Genomic DNA, 19,510 nt, shown 5'->3' on the forward strand with positions numbered 1-19,510 from the left:
TTATAAAAGATTAGTCTAGTCATGCAATCTCATAACAGAATCCAAAAATAATCATATCTGTCTACTTACTTATTTGGAGATAGGACCGATCTACCTACCTACCTACCTACCTATATGGAGGTAGGATCTCATGTAGTCCAAGTGGACCTCAAATTCCTCCCTACATAGCTGAGTCTGGCTTTTAACTCCTGATCCCCATACACTACTTATCATATTTTTATTGGTTGGGTTTTCAGTTCTCAACCAGATGTAGGAATTAATACTCTACCTCTATTTCCCTAACACTTTCCTAAGCCTGGTAGCTCTCTTTTGGAAAAGTCCAGTACCTAGCAGTGTCAGGAAACATTTTCCATTGTCATAACTGATGAGATCATGAGTAGTAGGACAGGGAGCCACTAGAGATGCTAGAAAACAGAATAAAATAGAGAGTATCTCTCTAGATCAAATAAACATATAATCCAAAATATAAGTGCTGAGAAGTCAAAAAAAATCCCGCTCCTAGGATGTTTTTTAGTATAGCTTGTGGGGACAAGGCAGAAGAGGAAGAGGAAAAGGAGACACAGGTGGATACAAAAGAGTAAATTAGTTTCTCCTACTCTTACAAAGGAAGAAAAATTATTACAGTCTTAACTTAAATATAGAATGGAAAGGATGAGAAGTATTTAATAGACCAAGAGATCCAAGGGGACTATTTGAAAATGAGAGGGAACTAAGAGGAAAATGCTAAGATTTATTTCCCATTTTTTAAATCTGTGTATGGTGTGAATGAGCCCAGGGCCTTGGGCATGCTAAGAAAATGCTCTATCACTAAGCTAGGTTTTCAGTCCCTTAATTACCATTATTAAAGATTTATTTTTGTCGGGTGGTGGTGGCGCACGCCTTTAATCCCAGCAGGAGGCAGAGGCAGGCAGATCTCTGTGAGTTTGAGGCTAAGCTGGACCGACAGCCTCCAAAACAATACAGAGAAACCCTGTCTTGAAAAACCAAAAAAAAAAAAAAAAGATTTATTTTTATTTTTTTGTGTTTATGTATGTATGTTCGTTCCATGGATACAAGTGTCCTCAGAGACCTGAAGAGAGTGAGAATCCCATGGAGTTTTGGTTACAGGTGGGTGTAAGTCACCTCATGTGGATACTGAGAACTAAATTCAACTCCTCTGGAAATTCTTATTTTGATCACCAATGAAAAGAAAATAAAAGATGAGCAAGAAACTTGAGAAATGCTAACATTCTATAAAAAAGGAGAGTGTGCAGGATCTTAGGGAAAGTGTGAGCTAATTTAATATAAACAAGTTGCATTTGAGGTGAGCATAACATTCATTTAAAAAATTCATGTAAGATACCAGAAAGGGCCTAATTCAGAAAACATCATCTAAAAGTACAATTAATATCAATCCAGAGAAAACTAGATTGTTTTTGTTTGTTTAGTTTTTTGTTGTTGTTGTTGATTGTTTTTTTCAAGACAGGGTTTCTCTATGTAGCCCTGGATGTCTGGAACTCAATTTGTAGACCGGGCTGGCTCAAACTCGGAGATCTGCCCGCCTCTGCCTCCCTACTCAATGAAATATTGTAAAATATGAATGAAAGTAATCCACACTAATCCAGTTTGAGAGGACAAATTAAGTGAACTACTGTGTACCTGTGAAGCTCTTGGCACTGTACTTGAGGAAAGTGACAGCCATTATTTCTATCCCCACTCTCATACTGAAAACTCAAACACCTACTTTAGAATACTAAACAAAAGAAACCCCATGAAACTTTCTTACATAGTCAATAACCTATACATAAAAGGAAAACTCTTCATGCTACATTTATCCATTTTCTCATATCAACTTCTAAATCTAACAAGATACAAAGACATATCACAAGTGAGACCCAGTTTAGTATCGACAGCATCACACAAACAAGGATGGGACTCAAGGAAATTTAAAGCCAAGGGGATCCCAAAATCTAAGCAAATGAAGTCTTATAAAGCATTTTAACAAGTCACCATTTTCTAATAAAGAAACAATGATAACAGTGACATAAACAGGTGGGGGCGATGCAGGCTTATGCAGCTCATAGAAGGAGGCAGTTAAATCCCTTCAGAAAGACTGACTAGTTTGAATTCTAAGCACTTCAGTGTTCTTCCCAGGGAAACAATGATACTTGACATTTTCTTAAATGCCTGAAGTCAAAATTTTCAAGAACTTCTACATAGAAATACTTGAGTGTCTCAAGGTTGGTACTAAAGACCACAAGGGAAAGTACAACTCAATGTCCTCATGAATGTGACTAGTTTTCATGTGTTCCAAAGATTCTTGCTAGCCTAACACAAAAAGGATACCTCAAGACAAAAAGCCTGGAGGGTCAAGTGTGGTGGTGGATGCCTTCAATCCCAGCACTCTGAATTCAAGGCCAGCCTGGTCTACACAGCACTCTCCAGGACAACAGACACCTTGTGTCAAATTTTTAAAAAGATAAATAGCCTATACCTCTAAAAGATGTCCTTTTCTAAGACACTATTGAGCTCATGAAGTCAAGCTGGGTAGTGATGACACACACCTTTAATCCCAGCACTAGGGAGGCAGAGGCAGGTCTCTATGAGTTCGAGATCAGTTTGGTCTATAAAGCAAGTTTCAGGAAAACCAACACTATAAAAAGAAACCCTGTCTGGATAAACAAAACAAACAAAACACTTAAGAGTCATGGTCTATAAAACAATCTTTATGTTAACACTTAGTACATCATATTCCTGGGTATGATGTGAAGACTACATTGTGGGTCAGAATTGGTATCAAAAGATAAGTGAGCCTTTTACTTTCATTATCATTTTTTCAACTAAAATATTCCTTTACCGATCCATAAAGAAATGTCAAGTAGAGTAACTTACAGGCTTTTCAAAATGGCTCTCCTCAGATGATAGTTGTGAAGTAGGTAGCCAAAACAAGGAGCTGTCGCAAAGATCATCAAGCATTGTCTCTAAATCTGCAAGCTCCAAGTACTCACCAGTTAATCCTTGTAGGTCCCACGTCTGGGAAATTGTAAAAAGTAAAAAACAAACACCATTTCCTGAATCAGTACTGTAAAGACCATATTTCTACAACTATCACTTCATTGTATCTCACCTCTCTTTGCAATTCAGCAACTCTTTCACTGTGTACATCAGCAGTTTTATATAGGCTGGAGTACTCAGCATCACCATGCAAAGTAACGATGCCAGACTGAGTCTTCCCCTGCAGGTCTTCTGCTAAAAAAATTTTTTTTAATTTTTAAAAAAGATCATGTTGCATAACTGCATATACAATGAAACTGTGGAGTCAGCCCCCCACAAGGAATTTCACCTTGGCCTTCTTCAGCTTCTAGTAATACCTCTTAGCACACCACAATCAATGATGCCTCACCAGCCAATATTAAAGCAAAATGGGACTTGCATCACATGCTGCCAAGTTTACTGAAAAGCTGCTCCATACAGCAGCAGCTGGGACCTTCAGTGAGGTCACCACAGTTTACATCCTTACCCAAATTATAGTCTGAGGAATCTGCAACTTCTCCAAAGGTCTGCTGCTTTAAATCTTGTAAAAACCAGGAATCTGATATTGATACTTTTATTGCAAAAATAGTTTGAAGATCCTACCTTCTCTGTAAAGTCAAAAATTTTTATATCATACTGAAATGAAGGTGACTGTGTTTCCCCAAGACCAATAGCCCGGTTGTAAGCTTTTTCACTTAAAGGACACAACTTAAACTCTGGAATGATAGAAAGAGGCTTACTGAGCATGTTCTGAGGAGCATTAGGGGGTGACTTTAAATCTGGATCCCGAGATAGGGAGCTACCACCATCATCTTCTTTATGCAACAATGGTTTTGAAGCAGCTGGTCCAAACACCCCAGGAGTAGACTGGTATTTTGGATGCTTAAGTTTATCCATGAAAGAGTTTTCATCATTATAATTTAATGGGGAAAGATCTGACTTGGGGGGTTTTCTCTCTTGGCTGTCATCTGCTAATGGCTTATTGATGTCAGTTTGGACTTCACTTATAGCACTCTCTTGCTTGGAAGACTCAATTGAGGCAATAACTGCCTCAAAGGCTACATTTTCAGTAGCATCAACATTTTTCTCACCAAAAGTAGAAGCTCCCTTTTGGTTTCTTTCCTCTTGAAAATACAGTTGTTCTGATGTCTCATCCAAGTTGGATTTAACTGTCGGAAGGGGACCACCAGAAGCCTCCAGCTTAGAGAATTCAAGTCCTCTGGAATGTATATGTGCTTCTGAAACTTGTTCATGACTATCAGGGACAGCAATCGTCCCAATATACTTTATCTCTGAAGATTGGGCATGTACCTGAGATGACTCCAAAATATCTCTAATCTTCTTTTGCTTAAAAAAATGAGAAAATTCTTTCTGCAGATCTTCATTTCCTTCAAAGCTCTCAGAAGAATCCATCTTTGGCTTCAGCTCATCCTCAGCAGGAGCCTCTACACGAACATCCTCAAGATGGTTAACAGGGGTGAAGGGAGCTCCTTTCCCTCTTTCCAGCATGCATCGCAGGAAAGAGTATGACATTTCACTAGGAGGAGGAGGAGGGTTTTCGCATTGGAAGGAAGCCTGGTCCTTACTGGCTAGACATGCTTCTGTCTGTTGTAAGGCTTCCTGTTTCCAATACTGAGCATGTGAACAAGTAGAACCAAAACTGTTGTTTCTTCTAGCAGCTATGCTTTCATCACTAACATCAGAGAAAGTTGACATGGAAACTTGGTCTTTATCAGCCAAGTTGCCTTCTGGCTGCTGAGAATCCTTTTCCATCTGCCATGACATATATGAAAGCAGAGCATCATCATAATGATCAGAATCATTCAGGCTTTTCAGTTCATCAGGAGCATTAGGTGGTGCATTCTCTCCATTATTCTCTTGTTCAGATGGGAAAAGAGAGCGCAGAGACCCAAAAGTTGTGCTACCTGTAAGTGGATGTTGAGATATACTAAGATAACTGTTAACTAAGTCTGAAGACGTCTCTGAGGTGGCCTGGAATAAAGCTTCACTAACTTCTGACGGCCGAGCAAGCCATTCAGTATCTTCCGACTTATCAGGAATCCCTCTGAAAATAAGAAGTAATAAAGAAATAATTAATTCCTTAATACTTTAATTTTTAAATACTAACAAAAATATATAAACCCGGTGTCACTAAAATCCAGTTTACTTGAAAGTGCATTTTTTGCCAGGTGGTTAAATGTCTTTAATCCCAGCACCTGGGAGGCAGAGTTCGTGGCCAGTCTGGTCAGTTTCAGAACAGTCAAGGCTACACAGAGAAACACTGAAGCCCTAATCTTTAATTTCTACAAGACAGTTAAACAAAGAAAATTTTGCAACTAGTAAGTGAACCTGATATTGCCTCAACATTCTCCTAAATCAATTTAAACATTACAAAAGAAAGTTTAAAATCTAAAATAGAATTTTAATAAGGTTTACTATTTTAAATACATGCTACCTACTATGAATTAACATACATCTAACTTGTATTCCTCTGCTCACTGGTCAGTTATTGTTCTTATGGTCTACTCTAAAAGCACAACATAGCTTGATCATTTTGGTAATCTAAGGTGAACAGAACTCTGCAACTGTGATTCTAAAGCAATATACAGTATAATGACAGAGGGTATACAAGTTTACTTTCTAAACATCTAAAGTTTTGAGTTTTAGGTAGAGTTTTCTTTCCATTCTAACAGAAAACAAAGCCTTGGACAATTCCAAGTATGTTATTGAAGAATTACAAAATGTCCTTCCATTTTGAATGTTCTAGAAGACATCAATTTGAAATGTTATAAAAATCTTACTTGATATTTGCACATGCACCAATTTAATACCAAGAATGTGATAAGAAAACCTAACCCCTACTCCTAGTTCCACTTTAGCCTGAAGCTATTAATACTGTAGTGACCAGCCTCCCTGTTTTAGCAGCCAAGTCAGGCTATCATGTGCTTGCATGACCTTGCTGTTCCTGGTCACTAGTAGGTCAGATGTCCTCTTCGTGGCAAGGAGCCAATCAAAAGTTAGCTGGCAGAGCTGTGCTTTAAGCTCTGGGTGTGCTTTATTTTATGGACAGAGCATACCAACTGCCCTGGGAGGGTCTATGGGCCATAACAAGCAGTTGACCAATAAACACAGGGCAGGTCGTCCAGGAAGCGCACCAATCCTGAGACTGTTTCATACCCCTCCTAGACACTCCCCTTACGCTGCCCTTTAAGATCCCTGCCTCAAGGTTGCTTGAGGTCTTTCCCCAGCCATCCGCCATGGTGGAGGGATGAACGGCCGGAGCTAATGGGTTTAGCTCATTAAATAACATTAATAAAAGACTCTTTGCTTTTGTATCGAAATGGGCCTCTTGGTGATTTGGGGGTTCAGAATTTGGGCACAACAGTACTAATAGCAACTTACAATAAGGGTAGAAAGTTTAGAAAGCAAAAAATGAATTACCTTACCTCAAAGGTGCAAATTCTAGTTCACTTTGTTGAAACAAGGAATCAGACTCAAATTCCTGGTCTTGTGTCAAACACGTCAGCAAAGGCAAATCAGGAGTAGCAAAGTTATCCTGTATGACTGCAAAGTTTCAAACATAAAATCGCTGAGTAATCACAAAAATGCAGTGTTTGGTGTACTCATACAATACTTTTAAAGCATCTAAACATGCCACCTGGACGATTCTACAATCATTACAATAATAATATGACAGCAGCAGCAGCCATCTACAGAACCTGAAAAGGTCCGAGCATTTAGCATACAGCACTTCATTTAATCCAAGACTATTCTGAAGAATAGTACCATTTACTATAGCTACCTTGCAGGTGAGGAAACATGCTTACAAAACTTACTATTGTTAAATAACATCTTCACAGGTAAGGGTAAGTGCCAACAGTCTAATCTCTTTGCAAATTTCTATACAATTTAGGTGTTTGTTAACAAAGCATGTCTTTTTTTATTACATTTTTATTTTATATGAGTAGTTAGGAGAGTGGGCAGATGTAAGCATGCAATGCTACTCAAATGGTGATCAGGAGACAACTTACAGTAACCATTTCTCTCCTTATTATTATGTGGGTCCCAGGAATCAAACTAGGTATACACAAGGTTTTACAGCAGATGCCTTTGCCTGCTAAGTCATTTGCTGGCTCCTCAATCTTAAGTAATGTAAAATTATACCATTATATCAAAGTGTAATCTAAGGGCTCTGGGCCTTACAATATCTCAGGTGATGAGGATGAAAATTACATTCAAAATAATATTGAAACAAGGCCTCCCTTCTAAAGAATATTTTGTTTTTTACAAAAAAGTTGTCTAGAAAACTCTGTAAAATGTTAATATAAGTAACAGTGTGGTCTGTTTTAAATAAACATTTCTTAAATTTTCTGTTTAAGCTCTACGATGAGAAGATACCATAAACACAAATGTTCTTTGGAGTTCTAGTTCTGAAATAATAGGTATATTGCCTAAGGAGTTTAAAAACTTGTTTTCAAGAAAAAAACACCATGGGTTCCTTCCTTCTTAATTCTTTTTGTTGTTGTTTTTGTTGATTTGGGGAGGAGCATATTTCTGTTTTGTTTTTTTGAGACAGGGTCTCTCTATGTAAGCCCTTAAGGGTGACCTTAAACTCAGAGATCTACCTACTTTTTTCATCTCTTTCACAAGTGCTTAAGTAATTCTTATGTCATTAAATATATATAAGCTAGCATGAAATTCTTATTCCCCATAGCACTTAATACAATTATAAGTAAATCTTTAAAAAAAAAAAAAAAGAAGAAGAAAAAGAAAGAAAGAAGCCAAGCGTTGGTGGTGCACACCTTTAATCCTAGCACTCAGGAGGCAAAGTCAGGTGGATCTCTGTGAGTTCAAGGCCAGCCTGCTCTATAGAGCGAGTTCCAGGACAGCCTCCAAAACAATACAGAGAAACCCTGTCTCAAAAAACCAAAAAAAAAGAAAAAAAGAAAGAAAGAAAGAAAGAGAAACTGAAGCTAACACACAAAGGATTTTGGTGGCTACAAGAAATTATTTTCAATGAAGTAGGTACAATGAGCATCGAAAGAATCTGGTATCTTTTTAAAAATTAGTTATCTGGGAGAGATGGCTCATTAGTTAAGAATACTGGCTGCTGCTATCCAGAGGACCTAAGTTTGATTCGCAGCACCCACATGATGACTTACAATCATCTCTTACTCCAGTCCCAGAGGAATTTAACACCCTCTGTCACTCAGGTAGTGCACAAACAAATATGCAGGCAAAACACCCATATACATAAAATAATATGAATAAATAATAAAATTAAAAATCAGTTATCCCTAACTGTAGGAGGAAGCCTGTATGCCGCCATTAAACATGTGACTTACTAGAGGCGCATACAAATGAGGTAAGAGTGGTTTACCACACCGCTAACCACACCCACTTTAGGCGTGACTAAAGACGTACATGGACGGACGTAAAGACGTATACGTACGTTGGCGGTGAACTACGTCACTAGCCAGGCCCACTTTTGGGCATGGCTAGGGGGCGTTACGGGGGAAGGCATAAAAGGCAGCACACAGGAAGTCTTGGTCTCTTTTTCCCAGAGTTCAGCTTTCGGTTAGGCAGCGGAAAACTACTTGGCTCATCTGGGTTACTTGTTTGGTATCTTGTGAGTAATTTCTACAATAAATACTTATTTTTACTTTCAGTAAGTGTGTTGCTTATCGTTACAGCGTCATTTGGAGCCTCATTTGGTGTCGGAAGTTTTGGAATCCAGATCCAGGCGCCCAGAAAAGCGGCTGCTCCTCGGCCTGACCAGGCACACGTGGACTCTCCTTTCTCTAAGTTCCTCACCACTTCGCTCAGCAAGGCACGATTCCTGCCAGTAAGGTTAGGTGGTATTCGGAGATTTCTCTCGCGGCCACGTGCTGTTTTACTGGCGGCCTGCTGACTTCGGCCACGTGCTCTTTTGCTGGCAGCCTGTTGATTTCGGCCTGAATTACTCCACTGGTAACAAATTTAACTGCTTTATACAATTTCAGCTAACATTATGATGCAGGATGTTAAGAATTTTCTTGTTTTTCGTATGGAAGGGATTTTAGAAAGGGTTGAGGACCTACCTGAAAGGTACTTCCTACCCATGATTGTGATTATTAGTTTCATAATCAATATAATTTTGCTAAAGAAATGGCTCAAAAATAGGATGAAACTTATACAGGTCATATGGTCATCGCAGGATAGTTTTGAAATCTTAATACAAAGAATTCAGGAAATGCAAAATTCCTTGCAGGATAGTAAGAAAGGGTTGGTAGAAAATATTCAGGATATTAAAAATGATAATGTAGGTCTGACAAACAGGTTTAAAGAGACAGAACACAAAATTGATTTACTTTCAGGAAAAATGTGTTCAACAGATAGAATAGAAAAAGTGGAACATAATGTTGAAACATTTAACCAACAAAACTGTTCCATGTTTGATGATTTCACTAGCAAACTACAAAGACTGGAACATAAGATTAAAATGCTAGCAGAAAAGATTTGTTCCATGTCTGAGAGCAATGACAAACTAACTGATAGAATATCATTTGTGGAAGGCAGGTTTACATGCCATTGAGGTACTTTCTAAGGATAAGAATATTAAGTATTTGGAATCACGTATAAATGATGAATGCAAAAAAATGAAAGATTCCATGACATCCTTAGAAAATTATTTGTCCCAAGAACTTCAAGAGCTCAGAGAAACAATGATGAATAGACTGCAGGATTTAGAAGACGTTCAGTCTGATACTTCAGAATCAGACATACAGGCAATAGGTCAGGACAGGAGTTTCCCAACACCTCTCAAATGCCGGAAAGATCTCCCTAAGGTTGCTATGCGTTCACCTATGGTTTTCCCAATATCTGTAACAGAAAAACCAGCAATGAAAAAACAATCAAATGGTCCCACTGCTTATCCCTGGGAACCTATACAGATGAAGGATCTAAAGGAAATCAAGAACGCCATTGTTTCGTATGGTCTTCATTCTCCCTTTGTCAGAGAGCTACTAACCTCATGGGCCACTGTAAATAAAGTAACCCCAAAGGACTGGGCCCAATTAGCCTCCTCAGTGCTCGAAAATTCTTGTCAAATTCAATGGAGAGCTTTATGGAGGCAAGAAGTGAAAGCCTTAGAGATTCAGGAATTAAAGAATGGTCATGAAGTACCCCTAGACAGGGCCCAAGGGAAAGGTTCAGTGAATTTTTAGAGAGATTATCCAGAGCAGGTAGGGTTTCCAGAATCCAGGCGACTCCTTATAGAATCTTTGGCATATGAGAACGCGAATCCTCAATGCAGGCAGGTAATTTGGCCATTAAAAATAAGATCAGCACCATTGGAGGAATGGGTCCTACATACAGCGAACCTGAAATGTAAAAGTCAGGATACGGGAGCTTGGGTAGGTGAAGCTATTTCTACAGGATTGAGGAGGCACCAGGATGCCAAATATCCTACCTGTGATGATATAGAGGCCTGGGTAGGGAAGGCAATCTCCAAGAATTTTAACAGGCATAAAGATGCAACATGCTTTAACTGTGGTAGAATAGGACATCTTAGTAGGAACTGTAGACAACGCATTCCTAGAAATAATGATTTTACCAGGAATGCATCAAACAGAAGGCCTCAGCCTCCTGGTCTCTGCAGGAGGTGTGGAAAGGGCCAACACTGGAATGACGAATGCTGGTTCACAAGAGATAGACAAGGTAGATCTTTAAAGCCGGGAAACGGGGATCAGAGGCTCAAGCAAGCCCCCAGAAAGATTATCCGGTCATTCCCAGTGACAGTGGAGGACAGCCTCTCCCAGGACAATTAGAAGATCCACTGCCCATTGTAAATAATACGGCACTGGATAATACATTAGCTCCAGAGGATGAATCAATTATATCAGGAGGAGATACAAAACATATATTTTGGCAAACTTCTATACAATATCATAGACCCAAGTTATCAGTTAAGGTAAATAATATGGTGATTAATGGCATTTTAGACAGCGGAGGAGACATCACTATCATTAATCAGAAGTCCTGGCCCCCCCGATTGGACTTTAAAAGAGGTTAATGTTCAATTCTTAGGGATTGGAACCCTATCTGAAGTTAAACAGAGCATTAGATGGATTGACTTTATTGAGCCAGAAGGACAGAGAGGAAGGTTAAAGCTATATGTTGCAGATATTGCTATAAACCTCTGGGGCCGTGATCTACTCCAGCAATGGAATACGCAGATTAACATTCCTCCTGTATCAGCTAGGAATTATAGACAAGCTCTTAGTGGTAGAAAGAATATAGTAAGGCAGTACAGAAAACAGATGCCAAATGTACAGGCTGTACAGAAGCAGGATGCTAGAGCCAAACCTACAGAGCAACCAAAAGCTCTACCCTTAAAATGGCTGACAGATGAACCCGTCTGGGTGGGTCAATGGCCTATGACATCTGAGAAGTTAGAGGCTTTGGAGAAGTTAGTTCAGGAACAGCTAGATGCTGGACATATTGAGGAATCAACTAGTGCATGGAATTCACCTGTTTTTGTTGTCAAGAAGAAGTCTGGTAAGTGGAGAATGGTTACTGATCTTAAAGCCATCAACAAGGTAATTCAGCCTATGGGGTCTCTACAACCTGGGATGCCGTTACCTTCTCTAATTCCTAAGGATTGGCCAATTATAGTTATAGACTTAAAAGATTGCTTCTTCACCATACCATTACAAGAAAACGACAGAGAAAAGTTCGCCTTCACAGTACAGAGATTCCAGTGGAAGGTACTACCTCAAGGTATGTTAAACAGCCCAACTTTGTGTCAATATTTTGTGAATAAACCTCTAGAAATAATTCGTTAAAAAATTTCCACATTTGTTAATATATCATTATATGGATAACATATTATTGTCTGATTCAAATAAGGATACTTTGGAAAAGATGTTTGAAGCAGTAAAGGAAACTTTGCCTCGCTGGGGATTACAAATTGCCCCAGAAAAAATAAAAAGAGGAGATTCTATGAATTATTTAGGTTATAAAACAGATACTCAGAAAATTAGACCACAGAAAGTACAGATCAGAAGAGATCGTTACCGGACTCTTAATGATCTTCAAAAACTATTAGGAGAAATCTCTCAATTACAAACAATTATTGGTGTAGGAGGGCATGATTTAAAACACCTGAAAATGGCTTTAAAAGGAGATAAAGACCTAAACAGCACATGAGTACTATCAGCTGAGGCTGAAAAAGAATTAGAATGGGTAGAAAAGAGAGTATTAGAAGCACATGTGGACCGTGTGGATCCAAAGCTGGACTGTATTCTGGTTATTTTACCATCTAGAGAATACCACTCAGGAATACTAATGCAGAGGGAAGACATCATTCTAGAATGGGTATTTCTGCCACATAAACAGAATAAAAAAATTGAAAACATACATAGAAAAGATCTCCGATTTGATATTAAAAGGTAAGTTAAGGCTTCGTCAACTGACTGGGAAAGACCCAGCTGAAATTATTGTACCTTTAACAAATGAGGAAATTTCCTCCTTATGGAAGGATAATGATATTGGCAAATAGCTTGCAGTGACTTTTTGGGAAGTATTAGTAATAACTATCCCAAAACAGAGAGAATCAAATTCATAAAGAAAACAATTTGGATTCTTCCACGTATCGTGAGGCAAACACCTATTTCTGGAGTTCTTACCTTCTACACAGATGCAAACAAATCAAGTAAGGCAGGGTATAAATCAGGAAATATAAGTAGTTCAAAGCCCTTACAACTCCGTACAAAAGGCAGAGTTATATGCCATTCTCATGATACTTAAACACTTTACAGAGCCTCTCAATATAGTCACGGATTCTCAGTATGCAGAAAGAGTTGTCTTGCACATTGAGACTGCAGAATTTGTTCCTGATAATACAGAATTAACCTTATTGTTTTTACAATTGTAGGAAATCATCAGAAACAGGACTCATCCTATATATATAACACACATCAGATCCCATACAGGTCTGCCAGGTCCTCTGGCACAAGGCAATGATGAAATTGATCGTTTATTAGTAGGTAATGTGTTGGAAGCTTCAGAATTTCATAAGAAACACCATGTTAACAGCAAAGGTTTGAAGAAGGATTTTTCTATCACCTGGCAACAAGCCAAAGAAATAGTAAGAAATTGTCCCAATTGCTCATTCTACAATCAAACTCCATTACCAGCAGGTTGTAATCCTAAAGGTATTCACAGAAATGAACTTTTGCAAATGGATGTATTTCACTTCCCAGAATTTGGCAGTTTGAAATATGTACACCATACCATAGACACGTTCTCAGGCTTCCAATGGGCTACTGCCCTCAGCTCTGAAAAAGCTGATTCTGTTATTACACACTTCTTAGAGGTGATGGCTGTTATGGGTATACCTAAAACAATAAAAACTGACAATGCTCCAGCATATGTCTCCAGTAAATTGGAACAATTTTTCAAATATTATAATATAAAACATGTAACTGGTATACCTTATAATCCCACAGGACAAGCAGTTAATTGAAAGATCTAACCGAACCTTAAAAGAGATGCTTCATAAACAGCCAGGGAAAACAAAGACACATAAACACAGGTTACAATAATGCTTTACTAACGTTGAATTTTCTTAATGCTGATGAAAAAGGACAAACTGCAGCAGAAAGACACTGGACTACAGAGAAGACTTCTGAACTGAACCAACAGGTGTATTTTAAGGATGTTGTGACCTCAGTCTGGAAACCAGGATATGTGTTACGTTGGGGAAGGGGTTATGCTTTTGTTTCTACAGGAGAAGAAAAGGTTTGGATTCCCTCAAAATTAATTAAAATTCGATCAGAACAGAAGACATCTCAGGAGGAGGAAGATAACAGCTCATCTACAAATTCATATTCCACCATGGGTAAAGTGACCTCCTAAAAGGAAAGAGAAGTGTTTTGTTTTTTGTCTTCACAGGTAAACTCAGCAAAGAATACCGGACATATGGATTCCTGAAGAAGAATGAATAGCTACCCTGAGGACCATCAAACAAACAGTAACTCACTGTGTGGTATCAAAGTCTAAATCTCTCTATATTGTTTTTTCATAGTACCCTTTTATCTTTATTTCTTCACATACCTCAGTCCCCATTCATTTAACTGAAGCTGGCTTTGGAGTTGGATTGGCTCTCCTACTCTAAATTCAAGCATATTATTTAAATAAAATTCAGAATTTCTGTATTATATCAAAGAGCCATTGATATAAGACAAAAGAAAATAAAATTAGGGACTGTTATCTGTGGATTTCTTTTTCTGAAAAGTCTAATTTCCTTCAGGTTTACCATCTTCCCTATTATCAACTCTTCCAGTATGCATACATATAAAACTTAAAATATTTCTTTGTTAACAATAATGTTTGAGTTTTCCAGAGAACAAGGAATTTCCTGACAGCAATCTTCAACTGCTTCAGAAAGAGAATGAGGATCCACTTCCTTGACTTCACTTGATTGGACTGGAGGCATCTGAACTGCCCCACATCATTGACTCCACCTGACAAGCACTAACCTGAAACTGGCTTGAAACTATATCATTCTACACAACTCCAGACCAAGAAACTAAAACAGCACATCTTCTACAATCTGGCCAGAGCTTCAGACGAGAGATTCAATCAACACTAGTCCCAGTCAGGAACTTCAATCAAGCATCTCCTGCCATACAGAGACTGTCTGATCTACTGAGATTTTGTTACACTAACATTTTTCTTCTCACAGGTCCCCATGAGATTATCATCGTCCCATCTCAGAAGGAAGTAGTTTTGAGAATTCCACGCCCCCTCTCCCTACTATTGATATTATAGGATAGTTTACACCTGTTAGTGTTAGTTTTCAATTATTTTAGAGTTGGGATTGGAAGGAGGTGTTCAGATTTGGGTGTTTCTTTCAGATAAGTTTAGGTTTAGATAGGATAGATATTTGATACATTTTGTTCATTGACACAAGTTAGTTGTCCTTTTTAGACTAAAAGGGGAATTGTAGGAGGAAGCCTGTATGCTGCCATTAACCATGTGACTTACTAGAGGCGCATACCGATGAGGTAATAAAAGCGGTTTGCCACACCGCTAACCACACCCACTTTAGGCATGACTAAAGACGTATATGGACGGACATAAAGACGTATACGCACGTAGGCGGTGAACTACGTCACTAGCCAGGCCCACTTTTGGGCATGGCTAGGGGGCGTTACGGGGGAAGGCATAAAAGACAGCACACAAGAAGTCTTGGTCTCTTTTCCCGGAGTTCAGCTTCCGGTTCGGCAGCAGAAAACTACTTGGCTCATCTGGGTTACTTGTTTGGTATCTTGTGAGTAATTTCTACAATGAATATTTAGTTTTAATTTCAGTAAGTGTGTCGCTTATCGTTACAGCATCTTTTGGAGCCTCACCTAACCATATTCCAGAACTTACAGAAATCGTTATTATCATAAATGTTGACATATAACCAAGAAATCATAAGCATCATTTAAGCATCTCCTCAAATATTTAAAAAAAATCTGAGTGGAGTTTGAGAGTTAAATCAGGTAAGCAGGAAAATGCATTTTCTAATGCAGGCCAGATTTAAACAGTTAATTTTCAAGCATGCCATATATATGTGTATAAGTAATGGGATGGCTATATGTTTATCTGGCAATGCCTTCTTCATACAGCTCTGAACAGTTTCAATGATATTTGCCATTAACAAAAGCCTAATACCATGGTGATAGCATCCATGCAGGACAGAACAGCAGGAATGGCATGCCCAGTGGCAAAAATCCAGTAGCTTTAAATGTCCTTCCCACTGTATTTACTGTAAAGGAGAAACTGCAACTATATAACACATTAGGACAGGAGAAACTGCATTGTACAGTCTCTCATTCAATACTGAAATCTTTCTCTTACAGAATTCTTCCTTGACATTTTGCCATAACAGAACTTATTTTCTGTTCCTGGTATATTACCTTTTAAAAAGATCTTATACTGAGTTAAATGCAGCATCCTATACTCCTCATTTTAACTTCTACACAAATTAGCCAGCATTTTTGATCAAAGGTCAAAGGATAAAAATTTTAGGCTTATTGATAACATATGAGCTGTCACATATACTTTGCTTTCACAATCTTTTAAAAATTCAAATGTGGAGACTGAAGCTCAGGAGCAAAGGATTTGCCAAACTCTGCGTTAAAGTCAGAGCACAATAATCCCAGCACTTAAGAGGAGGTTAAAGCATATGAGACCTCAAAGCCCACCTTCACAGTAACACACTTACTCCAACAAGGCCATCCTTACTCCCTAAGTGCCATTCCCTTTAGGGAACATTTTCTTTCAAACCACCATATTCTACTCCCTGGTCACCAAGGGCTTATAGCCATACCAAATGAAAAATGCAGTCAGTCAAATTTCAAAAGTCCCCATAGCCTACTAACAGTCTCAAAATCATTTAAAAGTCTAAAGTTCAAAGTCTCTTGCGAGATTCATGCAATCTCTTAATTGCAATCCCCTGTAAAATCAAAATCAATAAGCAGATCACATACTTCCAACATATAACGGCACAGGATATACATTACTATTCTAAAACGTAGGGAAGGGAGCACAGAGAGGAAATACTGGACCAAACCAAGACCAAAAACCAAGTGGGCAAACTCCAAACTCTGATTATCAAAGCAGTCTTCAGATCTCCAACTCCTTTCAACTTCATTGACTGCAACACACTTCCTTCTCTTGAGCTGGTTCCCCTCTGTTAGCTTTCCTCAGCAGGTATCCTAGAGCACTGGCATCTCTAAGGGTCTCCAAGGCAATCCAGGATTCAACTTCACAGCTTCACACAATGGCTTCTCTGGGCATCCGTCCATTCAGGGACACCCTTAACACACACCTGGCCTCAGCAGCTTTCCTTAGGCGAAAAGGCAAATTCCATAACCCCTTTCTTCTAACCTTGACTCTAAAGCCAGAACCACATGGCCAAAAATGCCAAGTTCTGCTGCTTTCTGGGGCTAGGGCATGGCCCCACTGTTGAATCACATCTTCACCAGCTTTGTTTTCAATGGTTTCCTTCACTGCCTAAATCTGTCTGTCCAGGAACTTGCTCTGTGGACTAGGCTGGCCTCAAACTCAGAGATCTACCAGCCATTTGTCTCCTGAGATTAAGGTGTGCACCATCACACCTGGCTCTAAACAAATTGGAAATTCACCTGGGTGAGATCTTCCCTGAGGTCACCCCTCCCTTTATTCTATTTCTTAATCTGTTTATCTCTTAACTCCATTCCACTTCCTGGTGCTCCTTTTCTCCTCAAATTTTACACTTTGCTGTGTACCCTGCTTAGCTTGCTCCTTTTCACTATCAATCTTAATTAGAATTACCACTAATAACCACACGACAGTCTATACTTAGGCTGCTTTGAGAGCTCCACTATCAACACAATCAATCAAAATCTCTTCACTTTAGCCTCAGGCATACTCTTTGGACAAGAGCAAAAAGTATTCACATTCTTCACCAAAATATCACAAGAGCGATCTTAAGGACACATACTAACATTCTCCTCTGAAACCTCTTGAGCCAGGAACCTATAGTTCAAATCACACTTAGCACCATTATCTTCCATGTTCCTACTAGGATGGCTCATTAAGCAGCACTTAAAGTGCTCAACTGTTTTTCTAACTCACAGTCCCAAGGTCCATATTCTTTCAAACAAAGACATGGTCAGACCTATCACAGCAACACCCCAGTGCCTAAGTACCAATTTCTGCAGGGTTTCTATTACTGTGAAAAGACACCATGACCTGGCAACTTATAAAGGAAAACATTTAAATTGGGTGGTTTATAAAAGGGATAAACTAAACCCAATGGCTTCACTTCCTTTTGGGGGGGGTTGTTTTGTTTTTCGAGACAGGGTTTCTCTGTATTGTTCTAGAGACTGTTCTGGAACTCCCTCTATAGACCAGGCTGGCCTCAAACTCACAGAGACCCACCTGCCTCGGCCTCCAGAGTCCTGGGATTAAAGGCATATGCTACCAACGCCCAGCAAAAACTTCACTTCTAATAATTTAGAAATAAAGGGACCAGACCCTCACTCAGCCCCCTGCTTTAGTAGCCATGACAAGCTACAGAAAAAGACACGTAGGCCTCTGACACAAGGAAACTCCAGATCCTGTGACCTCCCAGAGTCTAGGGTCAAAACTGAACACAAAGAAACTCCAGACACTCCGCCCAGCCTCCTAGATACTGGGTTCCTGGGAACTGTTTGGTCACAAAAGAAACTCCAGGGGGAACCAAAACCTCCCCTGTAGTCTCCAGGATATAGTTCTGAAAACTACTTGTATCTATGTACAACAGGCCACCTGCAAGTAACAACATAATACCATAGAAACCACAAAATGGTCCCTCTCAGCACTGACCAATGAAAATAATTGGGGCACAGGTATTTCATGCCAAAATATGACTTTGAGAAATTCTAATTGTTCCCAAATGTCAACCAATCAAAAACCAACCCGTACCTACTGATATAATCCTGTAACTTTTATCTTTAAAAACTAGCAGTAGCCTTGCATATGTTGGTGATGCACGCCTTTAATCCCAATACTCCGGAGGCAGAGGCAGGCAGATCTCTGTGAGTTCGAGGCCAGTCTGGTCTACAGAGCGAGTTCCAGGACACCCTCCAAAGCAATACAGAGAAACCCTGTCTCGGGGAAAAAAAAAAAAGTTTAGTCTGTCTTCCTGGTGGTCTCTTGGGATCTTTGCAACTTGGAGACAACAGTTTACAGTTCAGAGGTTTAGTCCACTATCATCATGGTAGGACATGGTAGTGTGTAAGCAGACATGGTGCTGGAGAAGTAACTGAGAGTTCTACATCTTATAGACAACAGGAAATGAACTGATACACTGGGCGTGGCTTGAGCATATATGAGGCCTCAAAGCCCACCCCCACAGTGATACACTTCTTCCAACAAGGCCATACCCACTCCAACAGAGCCATACCTCCTAATAGTGCACTCCCTATGAGTTTTGGGGGGCCAATTAGATTCAAACTACCACAAAGCTCAACACCTTTCTCCAAAGTAAGCCTACAATTCACTTTAATAGTCCACATGTGTACATAACACTGTACTAGCATCCTGGCTTGCATATTGGCTTGTTTTGAAAAGAATAAGCTCAACTAGGTCCTTGTCTGCTTCTCTAAAAAAAATTCAGTAAAACCAACCTTATGGTTAAACTCCTTCACTTGAAATGTACTTGAAGTTTATCTTTGGTAGAGAGTTAAGAAAGCCATTCTACACTAAAAGAAAAGCAGTAAGATCTATCTCAAGGAAATGATGAAATTTCCTCATCTTAATTGTTTTGTTCTCAAAGCTGAGGATAACAATTGTCTAAATTGACTCTAAAAATCAAATAAGGTAAATATATACAAACCTAGACCTATCTGGAGGGAAAGGAATCTTGTTTGAGAAATTGCCTCCATCAGATTGCCTGTGGGCAAGTCGGTGAGGTATTTTCATGATCAATGATTGATAT

The 19,510-nt window shown here is 39.1% G+C and overlaps 1 protein-coding gene across 8 annotated transcripts in view; it reads right to left on the reverse strand.

The window, feature by feature from the left end:
• Nucleotides 1-19,510, reverse strand: part of Alms1 (ALMS1 centrosome and basal body associated protein) — a 116,237-nt gene that overhangs the window by 85,835 nt on the left and 10,892 nt on the right. For 3 of the 8 annotated variants that reach the window (XM_021227744.2, XM_021227742.2, XM_021227748.2), the window contains exons 3-6: nt 6,459-6,576; nt 3,753-5,077; nt 3,107-3,228; nt 2,872-3,012 (exon numbers count right to left, since the gene is read on the reverse strand). In XM_021227744.2, the coding sequence (XP_021083403.1) occupies nt 2,872-3,012; nt 3,107-3,228; nt 3,753-5,077; nt 6,459-6,576 (1,706 nt within the window). The remainder of the gene's footprint in view (nt 1-2,871; nt 3,013-3,106; nt 3,229-3,752; nt 5,078-6,458; nt 6,577-19,510) is intronic. The other 5 variants (XM_021227747.2, XM_021227746.2, XM_021227743.2 and 2 more) reach the window with 5 other exon arrangements.

The sequence above is a fragment of the Mesocricetus auratus genome, unplaced genomic scaffold (genome assembly GCF_017639785.1).
Source record: "Mesocricetus auratus isolate SY011 unplaced genomic scaffold, BCM_Maur_2.0 Super-Scaffold_100676, whole genome shotgun sequence".
Taxonomy (NCBI): Eukaryota; Metazoa; Chordata; class Mammalia; order Rodentia; family Cricetidae; genus Mesocricetus; species Mesocricetus auratus.